Source organism: Accipiter gentilis, chromosome 17 (assembly GCF_929443795.1).
Source record: "Accipiter gentilis chromosome 17, bAccGen1.1, whole genome shotgun sequence".
NCBI classification, from domain to species: Eukaryota; Metazoa; Chordata; class Aves; order Accipitriformes; family Accipitridae; genus Astur; species Astur gentilis.
In genome coordinates, this window is record NC_064896.1 from 29,245,482 (window position 1) to 29,264,531 (window position 19,050).

The 19,050-nt window shown below is 63.3% G+C and overlaps 2 protein-coding genes across 2 annotated transcripts in view; one reads left to right on the top strand and one right to left on the bottom strand.

The window, feature by feature from the left end:
- Window positions 1-31: 31 nt before the first annotated feature.
- PLEKHG3 (pleckstrin homology and RhoGEF domain containing G3) lies at window positions 32-6,023 on the bottom strand. Its single transcript, XM_049820411.1, has 16 exons — window positions 5,462-6,023; window positions 5,264-5,364; window positions 5,094-5,163; window positions 4,965-5,011; window positions 4,746-4,896; window positions 4,115-4,249; window positions 3,842-4,024; window positions 3,675-3,767; window positions 3,512-3,598; window positions 3,356-3,389; window positions 3,163-3,270; window positions 2,949-3,023; window positions 2,774-2,812; window positions 2,654-2,661; window positions 2,345-2,545; window positions 32-2,022 (listed from the first exon to the last, which is right to left on the bottom strand). The coding sequence occupies exons 1-16, from the start codon at window positions 5,741-5,743 to the stop codon at window positions 403-405; spliced, it is 3,234 nt and encodes a 1,077-aa protein (XP_049676368.1). The 5' UTR covers window positions 5,744-6,023; the 3' UTR covers window positions 32-402.
- Window positions 6,024-7,423: 1,400 nt separating this feature from the next.
- The window catches only part of NUP160 (nucleoporin 160), a 32,436-nt gene continuing 20,809 nt past the window's right edge, over window positions 7,424-19,050 (top strand). Inside the window, exons 1-13 of the mRNA XM_049821395.1 lie at window positions 7,424-7,491; window positions 7,855-8,047; window positions 8,361-9,415; window positions 9,655-10,094; window positions 10,979-11,201; window positions 11,328-11,538; window positions 13,966-14,188; window positions 14,432-14,510; window positions 15,360-15,474; window positions 16,245-16,403; window positions 17,413-17,490; window positions 17,715-17,812; window positions 18,664-18,748. Coding sequence (XP_049677352.1) covers window positions 7,424-7,491; window positions 7,855-8,047; window positions 8,361-9,415; window positions 9,655-10,094; window positions 10,979-11,201; window positions 11,328-11,538; window positions 13,966-14,188; window positions 14,432-14,510; window positions 15,360-15,474; window positions 16,245-16,403; window positions 17,413-17,490; window positions 17,715-17,812; window positions 18,664-18,748 — 3,027 coding nt within the window. The remainder of the gene's footprint in view (window positions 7,492-7,854; window positions 8,048-8,360; window positions 9,416-9,654; window positions 10,095-10,978; window positions 11,202-11,327; window positions 11,539-13,965; window positions 14,189-14,431; window positions 14,511-15,359; window positions 15,475-16,244; window positions 16,404-17,412; window positions 17,491-17,714; window positions 17,813-18,663; window positions 18,749-19,050) is intronic.

Here is a 19,050-nt window from a genome sequence, read left to right on the forward strand (position 1 = left end):
TTCTAATAAAGATGTGAAAGCGAGCCGGGCACAGTGCTGGGTGCCGGAGGGGGGGGCACGGGGTGCCCCTGCTCCTGGGTAGGCTGGGGGTCCCCAGGGTGCCCCTTCTGCCAAGCAACCTGGGGGTCTGTGGGGTGCCCCTTCTCCTGGGCAGGCTGGTCCTCCACTGGGTGCCCCTTTTTCCAGGTAGATTAGAGGCTCACGGGGTGCCCCTTCTGCCAGGTGGGCTGGGGGTCCATGGGGTGTCCCTGCTCCTGGAGAAGCTGGGGGTCCACCGGGTGTCCCTGCTCCCGGACAAGTTGGGGGTCCATGGGGTGCCCCTACTTCCAGCTAAGTTGGAGGTCCGTGGGATGCTCCTTCCCCTGAGGGTCCGCGGGACATCCCTTCTCCCCCGTCGCCCACCTAGCTGGCGGCGTCGAGGGTCTGAAATTTCTGCCGCAGGTCCCTGACGAGGCCGTGGCGAGGGGGTTCGGGGGGCTCGGGGGCGTCGGGGGGCTCGGGGCAGCGCCGCCGGTACTCCTCGGAGGCCTGGTAGGCTTTGCAGCGCTCCACCACCGCCTTCAAGCAGATCTTCTCCCGGGTGGTGGGCGAGCGGATCTGCACGTAGGTGGGGGGCTCGGTGGGGGCCGGCAGCCGCTCCAGCACCAGCACCCGCTGCCCGGAGCCCAGGGGGGCCTCCGCCGCCACCCAGAGCGCCCCGTCGCTGCTGTGCCGCGCCGGCACCGGCTCAGGGGTGCCGGACCCCCCGCCCGCCTCGGCGCTCCGGCTCCGGCCGCTGCCCCGCTCCTTTTCGGCCGGCCGACCACCCCGGCACGGCCCCTCGGGTGCCGAGCGGCTGCGGCTCACCGGCGGGGGCCGCGGGGCGCCGAAACGGGCGCGAAGCTCCCGCACGTCGGGCCAAGCGAAGGGCTCGGCGCTGCTGGGGCTGGAGGGGCTGCGGGTGGCAGCCGGCGAGGGGGACGCCGCCAGCCCCCCGTCTTTTGGCACAGCCGCCGAGGGGGTGCCGGCAGACGGGTCCCCCTCTTGCGGCTGCACCGGGGTGCGTCGGGCACCGGCACGGCGGCTCTTGATGCGGAGGCTGTATTGCCGCGCCAGCTGGTACACCTTGGTGCCGGGGTGCGGGGGGGTCAACAGCAACCGTGGCGGTGGCCCGGCCGGCGGACCCTCGCCCCCGGTGCCCAGGTCGTCCTCCTCCACGATGAGCAGCGGCTCGGGGGGCTGCAGCCCGTTCTCCCGGCACGGCTCCTCCGGCGATGCCTCAGGCTCCCCCGGTGCGGGCTGGATGGGGGGCTCGGGGCTTGCCGGGGGCCGGGGGAGGCCGTTGAGGCGGGAGACGGAGCTTCGCACCAGCCCCTTGGGGATGAAGGAGAGGCTCTCGCGGCGGCGGACGCTGAAGCCGGCGTCCCGGTGTTCGGCCTGACCGTAGTAGCTCTTGATCTTATCGAGGAGCAGGCGGTCCCGGCTGGAAAGCAGCGACTCCCGACGGGTTCCGGTGAGGGGCTCAGGCTCGGGGACGATGCCGTGGGACTCCCCGCTCTCGAGCGGGGGGCCGCCATCCAGGCTGAGGGCGCTGCCGCTGCGGCTGGCCGGCCGGCCCACCGGCCCCTCCAGCGCCAGGCTGCTGCGGCGGGAGAAGCTGCCGCCGCCGCCGAAGCGTTCGGCGATGACGCTGGCCTGGTCCAGCACCGAAGGTGGCAGGATGCTGTCGGCAGCTCCTTCTTCCTCCTCCTCCTCCTCCTCGCTGCTCAGCCCCTGCAAATCCTCTGCAGCGCGCTCCGGCTCCCCCTCCCCGCCGGGCAGCGCCGGTACCGGGGTCCCTGCCGAGGACGGGGCTTCGGGTGCCCCCAGCCCCTCAGGGTGCTCCCCAGAGCTGCCGGCCTGTGGAGGAGCGGGCGGGTGGGTGCTGGGTCCTTCGGGACCCCCAGGCAGGGGCTGCGGGGCTGCACTGACCTTCTCACAGCTCCCCGGCCCCCAGCTGCTCGGCCGCTTGGGTCCCTCTGGTGCCGGTGGGTGCCCCTCAGCCTGGGAGGGAGAAAATATGGGGTGTCACGGGCTGTGGGGGGACCCCCCAGCTGCTCTGAGCCGGACTGCTGCCTTCGGCGAGTCCTGGCCAAGCCACAGCTGAGGATCCCGCAGCGGCCCCAGGAGCAACAAGGGGTGCCCCAAGACATGGGGGGTACCCCAGGAGTGATGCAGGGTGCTCTGGGGGTGATGCCAGGCGCCCCAGAAGTGACGTGGGGTACCCTGGGAACTATATGGGGTGCCCCAGGAGTGACGTGGGATCCCTTGGGTAGCATGACGCAGCGGGTGCCCTCCCTGGGGTTTGGGGGGCTGGGGTGGGTACCTGCTCCTCCTGGGGTTCCACCGGCAGGTCCCTGGCCCCCGGCAGCTCCTCCTGGTAGTCCTTGCCCAAAGCCTCCTCCACCTCTTCCTCTTCTTCCTCCTCCTCCTCCTCTTCCTCCACCACTCCCTCAGCAGCCGCCCAGGATCTGGGGGGCTGGGGGGGGTCCCCTGCCTCCAGGAGAGCCCCGTCGCTTCCAGCGTGCTGCGCAGGGGCGAGCGCTGGGCTCAGTACCCCATGCCCTCACGGCAAGCAGCGTGCCAGGGCAGGGGGGCACCAGGCACCCTAACCCACCTTGTGTCCCGGCCTTACCTTGAGCCCTGCCAGCCAGGAAAGAGAAAAATCGGAGGTTAGGGAGAGGGCAGCACCCCAAAATGCACCCCCCGGCCCCCTCCACCCACCCAGCCGGTGCCAGCAGCCGTGCCAGCTCACCTTGCTCGCCCAGCTGCCGCAGGATCTGCTTGGCAGGCTCTGCGGGGAGAAGTTGGGCATCCAAATGGGGTGACGATGGCATCGTCCTCGTGTCCCCCAACCCTCCCAGCATCCCAAGCCCGGCACCCAGCCCCCCAGCCCAGTTGGGGTTCCCCCTCCCTGCCGGCATCCGCACCCGACTGCCTGCGCCCCGTGTGCCCGTGCAGCCGATCTGGCAGCGTCTCCGCGCGGTCCCGGCACTGGAAGGGCTCTGCGGGGGGACAGGGACGCCCGTCAGCGCCAGCACCCGGTGCCCACCGTCCCCACGGGCATCGGTGCGACCCAGCCACGGTTTTTGCCCCGGGGAAGGGATGGCGGCGGTGGGGATGCCGGGGCTGCGCGGCTCTCACCGGACTGCCGGCGGCCCTGACGTGGTTCGGCGGCGATGTCACCCAGGGGCTGGCAGGACCAGCTCTTCTTCAGGCGCTCGGGGCTGCAGCGGGGCAGGCGCGGGGGGTCTGCGGGCACAGGGGGTGACGCTGGGGGACGGGGCGGGGACAGGCAAGGGCAGGGAGGGGACCGCGGGGTGCCGGCAGCACTCACAGAACAAGTCCATCTCCAGGATGGCTTCCTTAGCCTGGGGTGGAGGAAGGATGGAAAAAGATGGGGAGGGAAGCCGGAGCGCAGCTGCCCCCTCCTCACTGGGCAGGGGGGCACGACCCCGGTGCCAGCGTGGTGTCCGTCCCCCTCTGCCCTCACCTTCTGGGGGATGATGGCGTGGTGGTTCTCCAGGATAAGCCGCTTGATGTGGTGGGTCCACACACGCTTCTCCTCTACGCTCTTGGCCTGGGGAGGACAGGGAGGGCAGTGGGGTTGGGCAAGGGGGTCCCCCAGGGTGCTCCCCACCCCGTGCCCCCCCTACCTGCAGGCTGTGCTGCTGCTTGCTGTGCTTGTAGTGAGCCAGGCTGAAGCAGAGCGAGTCCCGCGTGCTCTCGATCAGCATCAGTGAGGAGCACTGCGGGGAGAGGCCATCAGTCCCCCATCCCCGGCACCCCCCTAGTTCCCCCCCCCCACGTCCCCAGCACCCACTGGGATGTGGCTCTTGTAGATGTAGTGGTCACCGCGGCGCTTGGTGATGAGGAGGGTCTTGTCGAAGAGGAAGACGGCGCGCTCGTGGCGCACCCGCTGCACTCGGAAGGTGCCCTCCAGCACCAGCTCCCCGTAGCTGGTCAGGTCCGGCCCCTTCCAACCCAGCAGCAGCGACTGGATCTCCTGCGCGGGTCCCCGGGAACAGGCACGTCAGACCACCCGCCGCTGCGGCGGTGCCCGCCCGGTGCCACCCGCCGTGCCGCCGACACCCACCTGCTGGCGGATGGCGTGCTCGTGCTTGCGCTTCATGTCGTTGATGTACCAGGCGACGCAGGTCATGGTGTCGATGGCTTCCAGCACCACTTCGTAGTCGTCCCCTGACTTGTGCTCAAAGTGCTTGGCGATCTCCTGCCGGCAAAGGACGTGGCGTCGGGGCAGCGCCAACGGGGCTGCGGTACCCGGTGCCGGGGGTGTGCCATGCCAAGGGACCAGGCTGTGCCAGGGAGTTGCGCCGTGCTGGGTGCCCGGACTGTGCCGTGGAATCGTGCCACGCCAGATGCCTGTGCCATGCCGCGCGCCAGGCTGTGCCAAGTGCCTGCACCGTGCCGTGAGCTCCCCCGTGCCGGGCGCCTGGACTGCACGGGGTGCCCACGCAATGCCAGGGGACCATGATGTGCCAGAGAGATGTGCCGCGCTGGGTGCCTGTGCCGTGCCATCCCCCAGACCGTGCCAAGTGCTTGTGCCGTGCCATGAGCTCACACCATGCCAGGCACCCAGGCTGTGCCATGCTGGGTACCCATGCCGTGCCAGGCTCCCGGACCGCACCGGCTGCCAGTACCCTGCCGGGTGCCCGCACCGTGCCGTGCCGTGCCACGTGCCCACACCGTGCCAGGCGCCGGCTCACCTGGAGCAGCAGGTGGTACTTGAGGATCCTCTGGACGGGCTTGAGCAGGTAGGCGCCGAGGGGCAACGCGTGCCGCAGCCGCTCCTGGCACTCGCGGAGGAACCGAGCCTGCGGCTTGCTCCTCATGCACTCAGCCAGCGCTGCCACAGAGCTGCGGGCAGGGAGCGGGCTCAGCCCCCTGCCCGCTCCCCTGCCCGCCCGCGCCCCCCCCCCACTCACCTGGGGTAGTTGTTGCAGTATTGGGTGTAGATGGCAAACTCCTGGCTCTGTGGGCAGGGGGAGCGTGGTGAGAGCCCGGCACAACCCTGCGGCCCCCCCCCCGGGGTCCCCCACCATACCCGCGCTTACCCGGGTGACGAAGCAGACGGCCACGGCCACGGGGTCGCTGGCGCAGCTCTCCAGGTTTTGCAGCAGGGTGCTAGGGGGGACAGAGGGGACGGGGTGACGGCAGCCCCCCCGCCAGCCACGGGATGGGGTGGCACTGGCTGTGCCCCCCCAGCGGCACCGGGAGCACCCACCTGCTGAGCTCGTAGATGTCCTCGATGTTGCCGAAGAGCGCGCTGACCTGCTCCGGCCGCAGCACCGGCTCCTCCGTGTCGATGATCTTGCCCAGGTAACCCTGCCGGGCACCCACGGTTGGCAGCGGTGGCACCGGTGCAACCAGCCGTCCCCACCGAAACCCCGTCCAAGGGTTGTCCCCCCCAGCCAGCGCTCACCTCCACGATGCTGCGCAGGTCGCGGGCGTAAGTCCGCTCCGACTCCACGATCTCCAGCACCACCCGCCCCAGGTAGCTGGGCTCGGCCCCGGGACCGCCGAAAGGTGCCAGGGGGTGCCCGCCACGGGTTCCCGGCCACCCCCCCGGGGAAGCGTTGTTGTTGCTGTTGCGCAGCCCCTCGGCCCACGGCTCGGTCCCGCCGCCGGCCGGCTCCTCCATGGCGCGGCCGGGCTCCAGCACCGGGCTCAGGGCAGGGCGTTGCAGGCAGGCGGGCACCGGCATGCCGGCATCCCCCGGCACCGGCAGGGCGCAGGGTGGGTCTGGGGTAAGGGGAGAGCAGCGTACTTAGGGGGTGTTTGGGGCCAAGGGGGGCTCACGCCTCCTCCACGGTGGAGGGAGAGTCCCCGGGGTTGACCTGATGGCCAAACCCTCCAGGCCTGGGGGTGCCAGCATCCCCCAACCCCCAAAATCCCAGCTATGGATAGGGCCGGGCAGGATAGGACCTGGCCGGATCCTGGCACAGCCCTCACCCCCCGGGGCCCTGAGATTTGGGGATTCGCCTCCCCCTTACCCCAGAGCAGGGCGATGCACCCCAGGAGCCGGGGACCGTGCTCCCGGAGGAGGAGGCGTTCCGGCGGGACCAGCGTCATCGCCGCGCCGAGCCCCCACACGCTGGCACCCCGCGCCGGGGCCGTGCGTCACCGCCGCACCCACGGGACACCTTCCCGGTGAGCTCAGCGCTGGCTCACCCTTCCGGACCACCGGTGCTGCCGACCGCTCCCCTGCGGCACCGGGATCCTCCCGTGCCACCGAAACCGCTCGGTGCCACCGACCCGGTTGGGGCACCCGAAAACCAGCCGCCGGCGGCAAAGCGTGCCAGAGCGGCAAGGGCTCGCTCACCACTGTGCTTTTTGGCAGAGGGACGGTTTGCGGCAGGGCACCGAGCTCGCTCACCCCAGCGGGCGGCTGGCCGTGGGGACGGTGACCTTCAGCCGGGCCACGTGCCGGCGGTGGGGCTGCCCGAGCCCCCCGGCACTGGGGGTGCCGGCATCGAACCGGTCAGGCCGGTTCCCGCCAGCTCCTCCCCGCACCCGCCGTGCCGCATGGCCGCGATCCCGCCACCGCCCTCCCAATGGCTTTCCTGCGCAAGCCAGGATCCCCCCCAAAAACCCACCGCCTTGTCCCGCTAAGCGGGGCCCAGCCCCGCATCCCCAGGCTGTGCCGCAGCCCGGACCCCCAGGTGCCGGCACAGCTGGCTCTGCCGTGGGGCACCGCCTCGGCACCCTGGCTCTGGGTGATTTGGGGAGCAGCCCCCCCAACCCCCAAATCCTTCGGCTGCGCCCCGACCCTGCGGCCACCTCGGCCAGGGAGGACCCAGCCCCGCAGGCAGCCCGTGCCGCCGGGGAAACCGGGGCCAGCAGACCCCGAGCACCCACCCCCGGCAGGGTCCGACCCCCCCATCCCCACCCATGACCGGGTCCCTGCCAGGGGACAAGAGGGGACAGCCGGGTGGCACGGGGGGGAGGCCAGACACGGCCACAGCCGCCCCATGCCCACCACAGGGGGAACGGCACCCTGGTGCCCGCGGGGGCTTCCCCACGTGATGGCCGGCTGAGGATTTGCGGCCACCACAGCTCGTCCCCGAAGGCCGTCCTCGGCCGCCCTAATCCGCTCAGCGCGCCAGGATTACGGCGCCGGCCCCACGTCACAGGGACTGCGGCCGCTCGCCTCGGTCCCCCGGCCACCGCTGGCCCGCCCCGCCAGGCAGGGGGGGGTTTATCCTCTTACCCCCCCAGCGCCGCCGCGGTGGGCACGCGGCCGGCCAGAGCCCACGGGCTCCTGCCCGCCACCTCCTCTGGGTGGGGATTAGCCCTGACCTTCACCCCCGGCGGGACGGGCTGCTCCCCCCGACCCCCCCAAGCTGGGGGCTGCCGGAGCCCCCGGGCACCCCCCAGCCCCACCATGGGGGACGGAAGAGCCCCCCGGGGTATCGAGCTGGATGTGGCCCCCGGGTGCTGCCGGCAGCACAGGCAAGGACGCCGGGGGGCTGCTGGCTGGCTCCGGCACGGCAGGTCCCCAAAACTCCCCAGCTGGGGGAAACTGAGGCAGGGGCCGAGGTTGTGCCAAGCCACCGGTGCCGGCGCGAGGGAGGTGGTATTTTCTCCCCGCCGCCGAGGGATCGCCGGCCCCATCGCACATTCCTGCGCAGGAGACGGGGCGTGAGGCACGGCCCACGGCGCTTTCCCAGGGCCCTGGCACGGCACGCCAGGAGAGGAGAGGGCGGGAAGGCCAGGGGTGCCGGGTTGGGCAGCCGGCCGAGCGGGGCCGGAGGACGGCCAGCCCGGCGGAGCCATATAAGGGAAGGCGGTTCACCATTTCCAGGCGTTTTCCAGGATCCCAGCGGCCCTGGGAACGGGGAAGGTCGCCGCCAGCTCCAGCCCAGCTGCCACGGCTCGGCGCGGCCATCGCTCCCGGCCCTGGCTGGCACCGCCGGTGCCTGGCGGGCACGAGCTGGGTGCTGGCACTCCTGCCCGCGGCATCGCGGTGCCGCAGGTGGTCCGGCACAACAGGGGTCCCCGCGCCACAGTAGGGTGACCCCGTACCACGGCAGCCGCGACGCCGTGCCCGGGTGGGACCGGGGCCCGCGCCAGCGGTGCCGTGCTCCCGGGAACACTGCGGCGTCGACCCCGTGGGGCTGCCAAAGCCTCTTAGTGCCCGGCACCCGTGGCGTCCCGCGTGGCCGGCAGCCACGTAATCCTGCCAGAGGGGCGCGGGGCACCCCCACCCCACGGGTGGCTGGGGGTCCCGGTGCGATACCCCCGTCCCAGCCCCCCGGCACACACCCGGGGGTCACCCCACATGCCGCAGCCTCTGTCCTGCGCCCCGGGCTGGGCCTCAGGCTCCCCCCGGCCCCACGGCTGCCTGCACCGGGCGTCCCCCGGCACCCCCAGGACCCGTGGTCCCCTGCCCTCCCCTGGGACCCACGGCCCTGCCCCACGGGTCACCGGGACCCTCCACCCCCGTGCTCCCTCCAGCACCCACGGCTCCCGCCCCGCTGGGACCTACGGCCCTGGGCACCCCCCAGACCAGCAGCTCCCGCCCCACGGGGATCCACAGCTCCCGCCCCACCGAGACACAGGGTGCCGGCCCCACCAGCACCCGTGGCACCGAGCCCCCCGGGACCCACGGCGCCCCGTCCCACCGGCACCCGCAGCGCCGGGCACCCCTGGACCCACGGCTCCCTGTCCCACTGAGACCCACGGCTCCCACCCCACGGGGATACAAGAGCTCCCGCCCCACCGGGACCCACGGCTCCCGCTCCACCGGGACGCGACGGCTCCCACCCCAGCGGCACCCGCGGTACCGGGCACCCCCCGGGTACCCGCCCCACCGGCACCCACAGCTCCCGTTCCACCGGGACCGACAGCTCCCGCCCGGCGGGGACTCCACGGCTCCTTCCCCAGGGGGGGACCCCCGGGCGCCGCGCCGCGCCGCGCGCGCCGTGTCCCGCTCCCGCCGGCGCGCCCCGTCCGCCGCGCGCCCCCGTTCCCGCCGCCCGCGCGCCCCGGGCCGGACTCACCGCGCGCCGCCGCCGCCGCCGCCGCCGCCGCCCCGGCCCGGCCGTGCCCGCAGGAAGCGGCGGGAGAGCCCCGGGGGCGGGGACTGCGGCCGCCCCGCCCGGACCGCCGGGCTGCTCCGGCATCGCCCCGGCCCCCGCCCGCTCCCGGACACGCTCCCGGACACGCTCCCGGTGCTGTCCCGGTACGGTCCCCGGGGTGGCCCTGGCAGGGTCCTGGCACGGTCCCGGGGTGCACCGAAGGACGGCGTGGGGGGAGCCCGCACCCACCGGGCACCCCCCCCCTCCCGGGGTCCCTACCCGAGGGGGACACGGGCACCCCGTGGGGTCCCCGCCCCGTGGGGCACCGGGAGCGAGACCCCCGGGGCCGGGGCAGCGTGGGTGCCCGCGGGCGGGGGGATGCACCCGGCGTCCCCTCCATCCCCACGGCTGCCCCTTCCCTCGCCGGCGTCCGGCTCCCGGCCCGGCCGAGCTCCGCCGCGGCCACGGCATCGCCTCCCCGCCGCGCGTGAGCCCCGAAAGCCGCCCGGCGCCGGGGTCCTTCGAGCCCCCCAGATCAAGCAGGGGGGCGGCCGGAGCCCCCGGCCCACGCGTGGCACCCCACGGCCCCCGCCAGCGTAGGGCCGTTCTGCGGGCGGGCGGCCGGGCGCCTCGTGCCGCCGGCGGGCGCCGGGTTCCCGCTCAAAGGCGGGATTGTTCGAGGCCGGCTGCCCCCCGGCGCGGCGTGCCCGGCAAGGCCGCCGGCACCACCGCCACACGGGGAGAGCACATGGCGTCGCCGGAGCAGCGAGGCCGAGGGGTCGCCGCCGCCCTCGCCGGCGCGCCGACACGTGCTGTGCCGGCAGCCGGGCCCCGGCGTGCCTGGCACGCACCGCGCCGCCGTCCCCGGGGCACGGCCGGGCAGGCGGCTGCCGGCTCCTTCGCCGGGGCCGAGGCGTGAGGAAGAGGCGGGTGCCGGAGGCCGGCACGGTGGGTGCCGGCAGAGCGGTGCCCGGCTGGGCGGGCGCGGGAAGGCGGCGGGTCTGGCTGCGGCGGCACCCGGTGGGCGCCGGGGTGGTGGGTGCTGCCTGGGGACACACACGCGGGGCGGCTCCGGCCCCCCTAACCCAGCCCCTGCCCCCTGCCCCTCTCCCCACCCTTCTCCCCATACCTTCTCCCCACCCCCCCTCCCTTTCCCCTCTCCCAGACCCTCCTCCCCAAACCCCCTCCCCAGGTCCCCTCCCAGGACCCTCTCCCCACACCCTCCCGTCCCCGTCCCCCCTTCCGACCCCTCTCCCCAATCCTCCTCCCCTTCCCCTCTGCCCACACCCCCTGCCTCCATGCCCTCCCCCCCAGATCCCCCTCCCCAGGCCTTCTCTCTGCCCCATCTCCCCATAACCCCTCCTTAGACCCTCTCCCCATATCCCCCTCCCCAAGTCCCCCTCCCCAGACCCTCTCCCCATATCCCCCTCCCCAAACCCCCGTCCCCAAATCCCCCTCTCCATATCCCCCTCCCCAAATCCCTCTCCCCAGACCCTCTCCCCATATCCCCCTCCCCAAATCCCCCTCCTTAGACCCTCTCCCCATATCCCCCTCCCCAAATCCCCCTCCCCAAATCCCCCTCCTTAGACTCTCTCCCCATATCCCCCTCCCCAAGTCCCCCTCCCCAGACCCTCTCCCCATATCCCCCTCCCCAAATCCCCGTCCCCAAATCCCCCTCCTTAGACCCTCTCCCCATATCCCCCTCCCCAGACCCTTTCCCCATATCCCCCTCCCCAAATCCCCCTCCCCAGACCCTCTCCCCAAATCCCCCTCCCCAAATCCCCCCCCGCCCACACCCTGCCCCCTTCCCCCGCCCGCCCACTAGGGGGCGCCGCAACACTCACACCCCCCCGCGCCAGCCCCCGCCCCTCCCCGTCACCCCCCGCGCCTCCCTTCCCGTGATGCCCCGCGCGGGTGAGGCGGGAAGGCGGACGGCAAGATGGCGGCGGGTTTGGCGGAGCGGAGCTGCCTGGAGCTGAGCGCCGCGGTTCGGGGCCCACCGCGACGGTTTCAAGAGGTGGTTTTTAGCCCGCCGGGGACGGCTCCTCTCCCCGCCGGTCGTTACGGGGACAGCGCGGGTGGGTTTTGCTACCAGGAGAGCGCGCAGCTCGCCGCCGCCACCAGGAACCGCTTCGTGCGGTGGTGAGTGAGGGCCCGGGGGCAGGGCCAACCGCGGCGGGAGGGGGCCGGGGGCAGGCCCGGTTGGGCCCATCTCCCTCCCCTGCCCGTGCCCACCGTCCTCACGCCACCCCCGGTTTCTTCCCTCAGGACCACGTCGGGAGACACGGTGGAGCTGGTGGAGGAGTCTCTGGACGTCAACCTGCTGAACAACGCCGTACGCCTCCACATCCAAGGCTGCCCGTTTTTACCGGGCGGCGTGCACCTCTGCGAGGTGCAGAATCACTTGGTCGTTCTCCTGATCACCGCGCAGACGGTGCATCGCCTGCTCCTGCCGCATCCCGCTCGCATGTACCGCAGCGTGAGTACCGGGGTGGCCTGCTTCTTGCTTGTGTCAGACCCTGCCTCGGTCCTGCCCATCAACCGCCCTCAGTGAAGCCGCTAAGTACATTGCAAAATAGCAAAGGTCTTGGCGTGCTTCTCAGCAAGGGCACAAAGTGCTGCTTCCCACCTGTACTGCTTTTGGCCAGGATAGAGTTAATTTTCATCATAGTACTTTCTGTGGTGCCGTGTTTTGGATTTGTGATCAAAACAACATTGATAATGCGCTAATAATTTAGCTTTTGCTGAGCAGTGTTTGCACAGCCTCAAGGCCTTCTCTGTTGCTCGCTCTGCCCCCCCTGTGAATAGATTTGGGGGTGTGTAGCACTTTGGGAGGGGGCACAACCAGGCAGATGACTCAAGCTAACCAAAGGGATGTTCCTTGCCACATGACATTGTATTTGGCGATAAGAGGGAAAAGCAGGGGTTTTGCAGGGGTTAGCCATGTTTTTGCTTGGGAACTGGCTGGGTATTGGTCTGTCCAGCCTTTGTGTCCCTTGTTTTGTTTTCTCTTCTTCTGCTTGTCCTTCACTTCTTCAGCAATTATTTTATCTTTTTATCTTGACCCCCGAGTTTTCTTGCTTTTATTCTCCCTTTTCTCTTTCCCCATCCCATTTGGGAGGGAGCGGTCGAGCAGCTGTGTGCTCCTTCACTCCCCACCAGGATTAACCCCCAACATGGCCCTGTCATGGGGCTTCACGCAAACCCTGTCACCATTGTCGTGTCCGTGTTGTGTGGGCTGGTTGTCGAAACACTGGAGGTGAGCTGCTGATGGGTATGAAGCTCAGCTTTTCCTGAGCCCTTCCAGTTGGGCTGGATTTTTTTTCCCTGCCAAACAGACCATATACTGGTTTTGGCTGGGACAGAGTTGGTTTTCTTTGCAGCAGCTCGCGTGGTGCTGTGTGGCGGATTTGTGACCAAAGCAGAGTTGGGGACATGCTGCTGCTTGAGCTGTCACTGAACAGTGCGTGCACAGTGTCAGGGGCTTCTCCTTTTCTCGCTCTGCCTCCCCCCCCCTCCCGCCCCAAACAAGCTGTGACACTGTGTTCAGCAACACAGGGAGGGAATTGGGGCAGGTGACCATTGCTTAGTGCCTGGCTGGGCATCAGGCTGCTTGGAGGAGGTGGTGAGGGATTGCTTTGGCATTGCTTGGTTTGTTTTTACTTTATTCTTCCTCTTTCCTTTGTTTATTAAACCGTCTTTATCTTGACCCATGAGTTTTTGCTGCTCTTGTTCTCCCGTGCCCTGCTGGGGCCCGCAGCTGGTGACAGTTACCTGCCAGCTGGGTCAGTCCACCACAACCGATCGGTTTTGTAGCTCTGTGGTGAGGATTTGTTCCCCAGGCTGGAACTGTCTGGTGTTTCCAGAGGTGCAGAGCTGGAGCATGTCAGGTTGTCTTTAAGTTTTGTGGAAAACTCCGAGCTTTAGTTTCTTACTCTCCAAACTTCTCTAGTTAAATTTCTTTATAGGTGTTATAAACTGCTAAACTCCCAAGTCCTCTGATTCTTGACCAGATAAAGCAAGTGCGTTCATCAGTGTGGGGTAGTTCTCTGTGTGGAAGTGAAAACTGCTGGGGACAAGTCAGATAGGAAAAGCAAGCTGGAAATCTCTTGCTTTGTTTGGAACTGAATGTGCTCAGACCACATGTGGAGGAGGCAGAAGCCATAGGCATCAGACTTGCAGCGTTTGCCCCGAAGCTGGGGGTATTTCAGATTTGTGAATAGGGCTCTGATTTTGATGCATGTTGGTGGCATAACCTGAAATGAGGCTCAGAGGTTGGAGGTGGCTCTGCTGGTGGTCCTGGGGCCCGGCCTTGTGATGAGGGAGGCCTGGCTGTGTTCGTAACTTGCCCTCTATACAACAAGGCATAGAATCTTTTTATTTTATGTGGAAGATAGATCTTATGGAAAATTTACATCTCATTTACCCATTTGCTGTGACTTTTTCTCTCATGTCTGCTTCTGGTGTGTCTTGTCAGGTCCCTTTCTTCTCTTGCAGAGCTTATCTCTTGCTTTTAGTGTTCCAGACAGCTTTCCCAAGGGATGATGCTGTGCTGTTGCAGAGCTGCTCTTCATAGGACTTGTTATCAGCGTTTTTCTGTGAGCTGTCTCAAAGCAGCTGATGGACTGTGGTACTCCTTTGGGGGTGTTACAGTATATGAGCGGGGGAGAAAGTGAGTGTTCTGCTAGAAAATTGCAGGTTTTGAAATCCCTTTCATATCTGGTTGTGAACAGCAGTGGTCATGGGTTAACAGTAAGGGAAACAGGAGTGGTAGTGATGAGAGTTCTTACCGGAAAAATCCTTTTTATCAAGCAGCAGCATCACAGTTGCCATTCCATGGTTGTTTTTTCTGTGCCTTGTGTATGTGTGCTCGGGTTTTGTACTCTCTGCTGTTTCCCTTCTCCAGGAGCTGATAACAGAGAGCCAAATGCAGTCCGTGTTTACAGATATCGGCAAAATCAACTTCAGAGATCCTTCAAATTACTACGTGATTCCCAGCGTGCCAGGCCTGGCATCTAATTCTGTCGCCTCAGCAGCGTGGCTCAGCAGTGAGGGGGAGGCTCTCTTCGCTCTGCCCTCTGCTTCGGGAGGGATCTTCGTCCTTAAGCTGCCCCCTCACGATGTGCCTGGTAAGGAGGAGGAACAGGCTGCCTCCTCGCATCCGCCTCTCTGCAAAACACTGCTCCATGTAGCATCCCCTCTCCTAGCCTTGAGCTTCGCTCGAGTTTAATTTTTGTCGTGTGTTGTACAAATTCAGTCCACACACACAAAAGCTCTTTTATATCATGCCTGTGAAGCCCCTTGCTGGTGGCGGTAAATATTTTGTTAATGAGTACTCAATGTATTTCTTAATATCGCTTTTATTTTGAAAGGAATGGTTTCGGTTGTGGAATTGAAACAGAGCTCAGTGATGCAGCGTTTCCTTACCGGTTGGATGCCAACTGCCATCAGGTTAGTGTCTGGTGACGAATAAGCGGAGCTAATTTTGTCTTTTTGATTCCCTCACCTAGAGTTTCTAGCTGAAGTCAAAGACAGGCAAGTCACCATCTATAAATACTCTGCCAGAAAAGTTAACTGGGTCACAGGGCCTATCACGGTACGGAAGTTGGGACTTGAACGCTGGATTAGTTCATCTTAATGGGGTCCTGCTGATTCTGCGTGTCTGTGTCTATGAATATGTTATATCTAGTAATTGGCCTCCAAGGATTTGCCCAGGATATGGCTCGCAGCCAGCGCAGATTAAGGATTACAATAGTTTTATGTTCTTGCCCTTGTTCTGAAATGTCAGGCTTGTTCCTGACTGGCAGAGGTTACCTGTGGATGACACAGACGCTCTGTGTGCAGACTGGGCTCAGTGTTGGATCGTAATCATTATGCTATCTTAGAGCGCACAACCAAATTCTAGGCCCTGTTACCTGGAAATGATAGCAAGTCCCCTGATGCCCTGAATGACTTTGACCATCAGCAGTGTGTTGCTTGGGGCTGTCTGGTCAGATCCTTGCTTCCCTCTGGATCCTTCACCTGCGTTCTGCAAGCACTAGGCTGGCGCTGGGGAACCCAGGGATGTGCTTCGGCTCTACCAAAGTGGGTGAAGAACTGGGCATTACTGGTGTAGTAGGCTCCTCTGCGCCTTGGATGCTGACCCGCACAGTCCTGAAACGCTGCTCTCTCCTCCTGATCTCACACCACTGATTTATTTGTTTTTAAACACAGCGTGACAGAAACCCTGTGCTACCTATGTACCCTATGCGCTACCCCTGATTTTCTTTTAAGCTGTTGAAATAAATTCTGTATTTTCAGAGGTGACTGTGGCCCATCGGACCTGCCTATCAGCCTCTCTGTTCATTGCCTAGATCACGATGCCTTTCTCTTTGCTCTCTGCCAGGACCATAAACTTCGGATGTGGTCCTATAAGGTGAGCAAGGCCTGGATTTGGGGGAGCAGCGTCTTCCACCGCTGCTTGAGCGATAGTCTGAGGCTTAAGGAACGAAGGCAGAGTAGTTGGCATAGATTTGGTCTGCTGTTAAATTGTCACTGAGTCAACTTCTACACGCTGGGGTTCAGCGCAGTTTGTGAAAACTGTTGTGGCTTGTGTTTGTAGCCACATTTGGAAAGCGGTTGGTGGGTCTTCTCTGTAGCGAAGCCTTGTGCTTAGGATAAGAGGCAGTATTAGGTTATTTAGAAACGTACTGGAGCTTCCAGGAAGGCAGGCGGGAGCTCTTCAAGGTCTGAGAAGGCAGACCAAATGGATTTTATACTGCTTTAGTGGTAATAAGAGTGTCTTTGTAATGTGGCTCCTTGTCAACAAGAAGTTAATAAAAGCCTCTGCTTGCTGCATGCCACTTGCTCCAAATATCAGTGCCAAAGCTAATCGACCAACACAACTGCTTTCACGGCTCATCTGCACTGGAATGCATGCGTGCATTGCAGGAGGGAGGGGATGGTTTATTGTACGTGCCTGGGCTCTGAAAGCCCATATGCTTGGTGGGAGAGGGCACAGGTGAGATGGGGAAAGCTGAACAGTGTTAAACAGTGGTTTGGGTGTGCATATGGATGCTTTATTTGCATTCTTTAGAGGAAGATCTGGGCAGACTTTGGCCAGAAGAGGAAGGATGAGGGAGAAGGGCAGTTTCTCAGTCCCAAGTTTTTCCTATGCTACTTTCCTGACGCCTTTATTTTGCATAGGATCAAATGTGCCTGATGGTTGCAGATCTGCTGGAGTTCATGCCGGTCAGCAGGGACCTGCGGCTTGCAGCTGGGACTGGGCATCGACTGCGACTGGCCTTCTCCCAGTCCCTGGGGCTTTACCTCGGCGTGTACATGCATGCGCCCAAGCGAGGGCAGGTATGGAGTGACAGGGCTTCCTTGCTGTGAATGCATCTTTCTTGGGCTGCATGGCAAATATGTTGTTCCTCCTTGGATTTGGGCCTGTAAGGCAAGAAATAGGGAAAAGTTTCATGTCTGACCCTCTGGAGAGAGCAGTACTTTCTGAATAAACGTTTTTGCTCTCAAAACTCTGCAGGATACACGTGCCCTCACCCTGGGACTGGAATTCCCTGTGTGACTAAGCTGATCTGTTGAGTGCTAGTTCACTTGTCCACCTCCTGTTCTGATAGGATCCCGAAAGCACGTATGTGCCGTGGGAAAAGGAAAGGTCCAAAAGGAGCTAAAAGCATGGAAATACTGATAGTATGTTTATGTTGGGCTCCTGGGAGCATGCAGATGCATCGCTGTGCGTTGCCAAATGTTGACTTCTGTAGAACTTCTGCTTCTTGTGGTGAATAATAAATTTAGCAGGACAGGAATGACGGCACAGAACAGTCTCATCTGTTGGACAGCTTACCCTCTCCATTCTCTAGGGGATTCACATACAGAGCAGAAGCGTGTGTCGTGACTTCTGCTGTCCCACCAGCGCTCTGCTTGCTCTGATGAGAACACCCAGAGCTTGGTTTGCAACAAGTGGCCTGAGGATTCAGGGCTTTTCCACCTTAGTCTCCTTACTTGCCCATGTCATGTTGTTGCTAGCAGTGCCCAGCAGTGATGGTGTTATGTTTTTCTGGTTTAGCCTTTCAAAAGACAGCTAGAAATCCTTCAGACTCAGGCAGAGATGAGTGTCCTTGCCAAGAAGGCTGAAGCCAGTGATGTCAGTACGTGGCACAGACGGTCAGCTTGGCAGGGTCTGTGGCTGGCTGTGCGTGGTATACTCAGCTTGGCCCTCCTGTGCTCAGCCCTTAGGGGTCTGTTGACTGTAGCATCAGGCAAGGAGAGGGACCAGAGAGATGAGCTTCCCTGTGACGTGCTGGTTATTGGCTTAGCTGTCCTTGAGCAAATGACTTACGAGGTGTGTTTGTAGTTCTGTGTCTTCCAGCTGGTGAGCACCGAGAGTAACCGCTACAGCCTTGACCACATATCCTCCCTGTTCTCCTCGCAGGTGAGCACTGGGGCCCGGCTCCCCGAGAAGGCACCGAGACAAGGGGGAGGGTTGCTTACTGAGAGGTCAGAGGCCTGGACTTGGGGATTTGAGAGTGAATAAAGAACTCTTCCCAAAGCCTGCTTAAACAATACGAGGGAATGTTTTGCCGTCATTAAGTACACATATCTCTCTGCTGTATTTGAATTTATGATAAGAAAGTAAATTTGCCCTCTCTCTCCTAGGAGACTCTGGTTGACTTTGCCTTAACCTCGTCTGAGATCTGGGCACTGTGGCACAACGAAGAGAATCAAACCGTTGTGAAATACATCAATTTTGAGCAGTGAGTTTCTGTGCTGAATTGCTAGCCTTGATAGCCTCGTGGGGGTAACTACAGGAGCCACTCCACATGCTGCTCATTAAAAGCCCTATTTGAGCTCCTCAGCTTGTCTCCTGCCCTGCTTTGCTGACCAAAGTGTGTGGAGATGCAGCGGTACCTAGTTCTTCCTATTGCGGTGTTTGTCGTGCACAACTGTCTTTCTGCGGCACATATTACATGGATTTTTTTTATTTCTTTTTTTTGGTTCTGCTTTCTAATGAAGCTACAACTCAGCTGCAGGAATGTGAAAAATTTAAAAAGCTGGGTGACAGTCTTGCTGAAAGTGGAGTTTGCTGCGAGTGTGTTGGAGGGAGGGCTGTAGTTCACTGACACCTCCTTCAAAACATAACTGTCTGGTCTCTTCCAAGAAAGATCATGTTTTGAGTGATGTGAAAGGATCATCCCTGCCTTTATAAAGCTGAGAGGGTAGGCTTGGTGCATAACGAGGACCAGGGAGTTAAATAGTGGGTGAAAAAATGCTGTGAGTATGCAAGTTTAGGCAGAAGAATCTACTGGTCAGTTTGAGAAAGAGTTGCTTGGTGAGCACGTGTGATGAGGAGAATGTTGATAGAAATGAAGGAATCCAACCTGTTCTTGTTAGCTTAGGGCTGGGGATGCCTCCATTAAGTTCTCCTGGCTAAATCTGTCACTTGTCACTAATCAAAAGCTCCTGCTATCAGGTCCAAAGGGCCATGGTTGCTGTAAGTCTGTGATCACTGGTGAAAGTGACAGGTTAGGTTCAGGTAGCTGCTCCCAGGTGCACTGTGTTGGAGCACTGCAATGCAAAGTTGTTTCTGGTTTTGTTTTTTTGCCAGAAATGTGGCGGGCCAGTGGAACCAGGTCTTTGTGCAGCCACTGCCTGAAGAGGAAGTGACGGTTCGACACGATCAGGACCCCAGGGTGAGCCGACTATAAAATAGCAACAAGAAGTAATGAAGCTTCTCTGCCTAGGAGAACATTAAGACAGTTCAAGTGTACGAATTAGATTGATACACTCTTAAAATGACTGCAAATTAAAGGGGACAAGCCTTAGCTTCTGTTGCCACAGCATTAAAGGACTAAGCATGGTTATGAAACCAGAAGTTGAGGGATGAGGAGAATTTCAAGTCAGTCAAGAGTGAGCCTTGAGACAAGACACATGAATAAAGAAGATTTGGAGTGTGCAGGAAGCACTGTTCGATAACAGGAACTACTAACGGGTT

Bases quoted from the DNA above. Each gene is read 5' to 3' on its own strand.
- PLEKHG3 (XM_049820411.1), bottom strand. From the start codon at position 5,743: ATGCCGGTGCCCGCCTGCCTGCAACGCCCTGCCCTGAGCCCGGTGCTG. The intron at 3,390-3,511 runs GTGAGGGCAGAG...CCTCCACCCCAG, and splicing joins ACGCCATCATCCCCCAGAAG to GCTAAGGAAGCCATCCTGGA. The intron at 2,023-2,344 runs GTACCCACCCCA...TCTCCCTCCCAG, and splicing joins TGGAACCCCAGGAGGAGCAG to GCTGAGGGGCACCCACCGGC.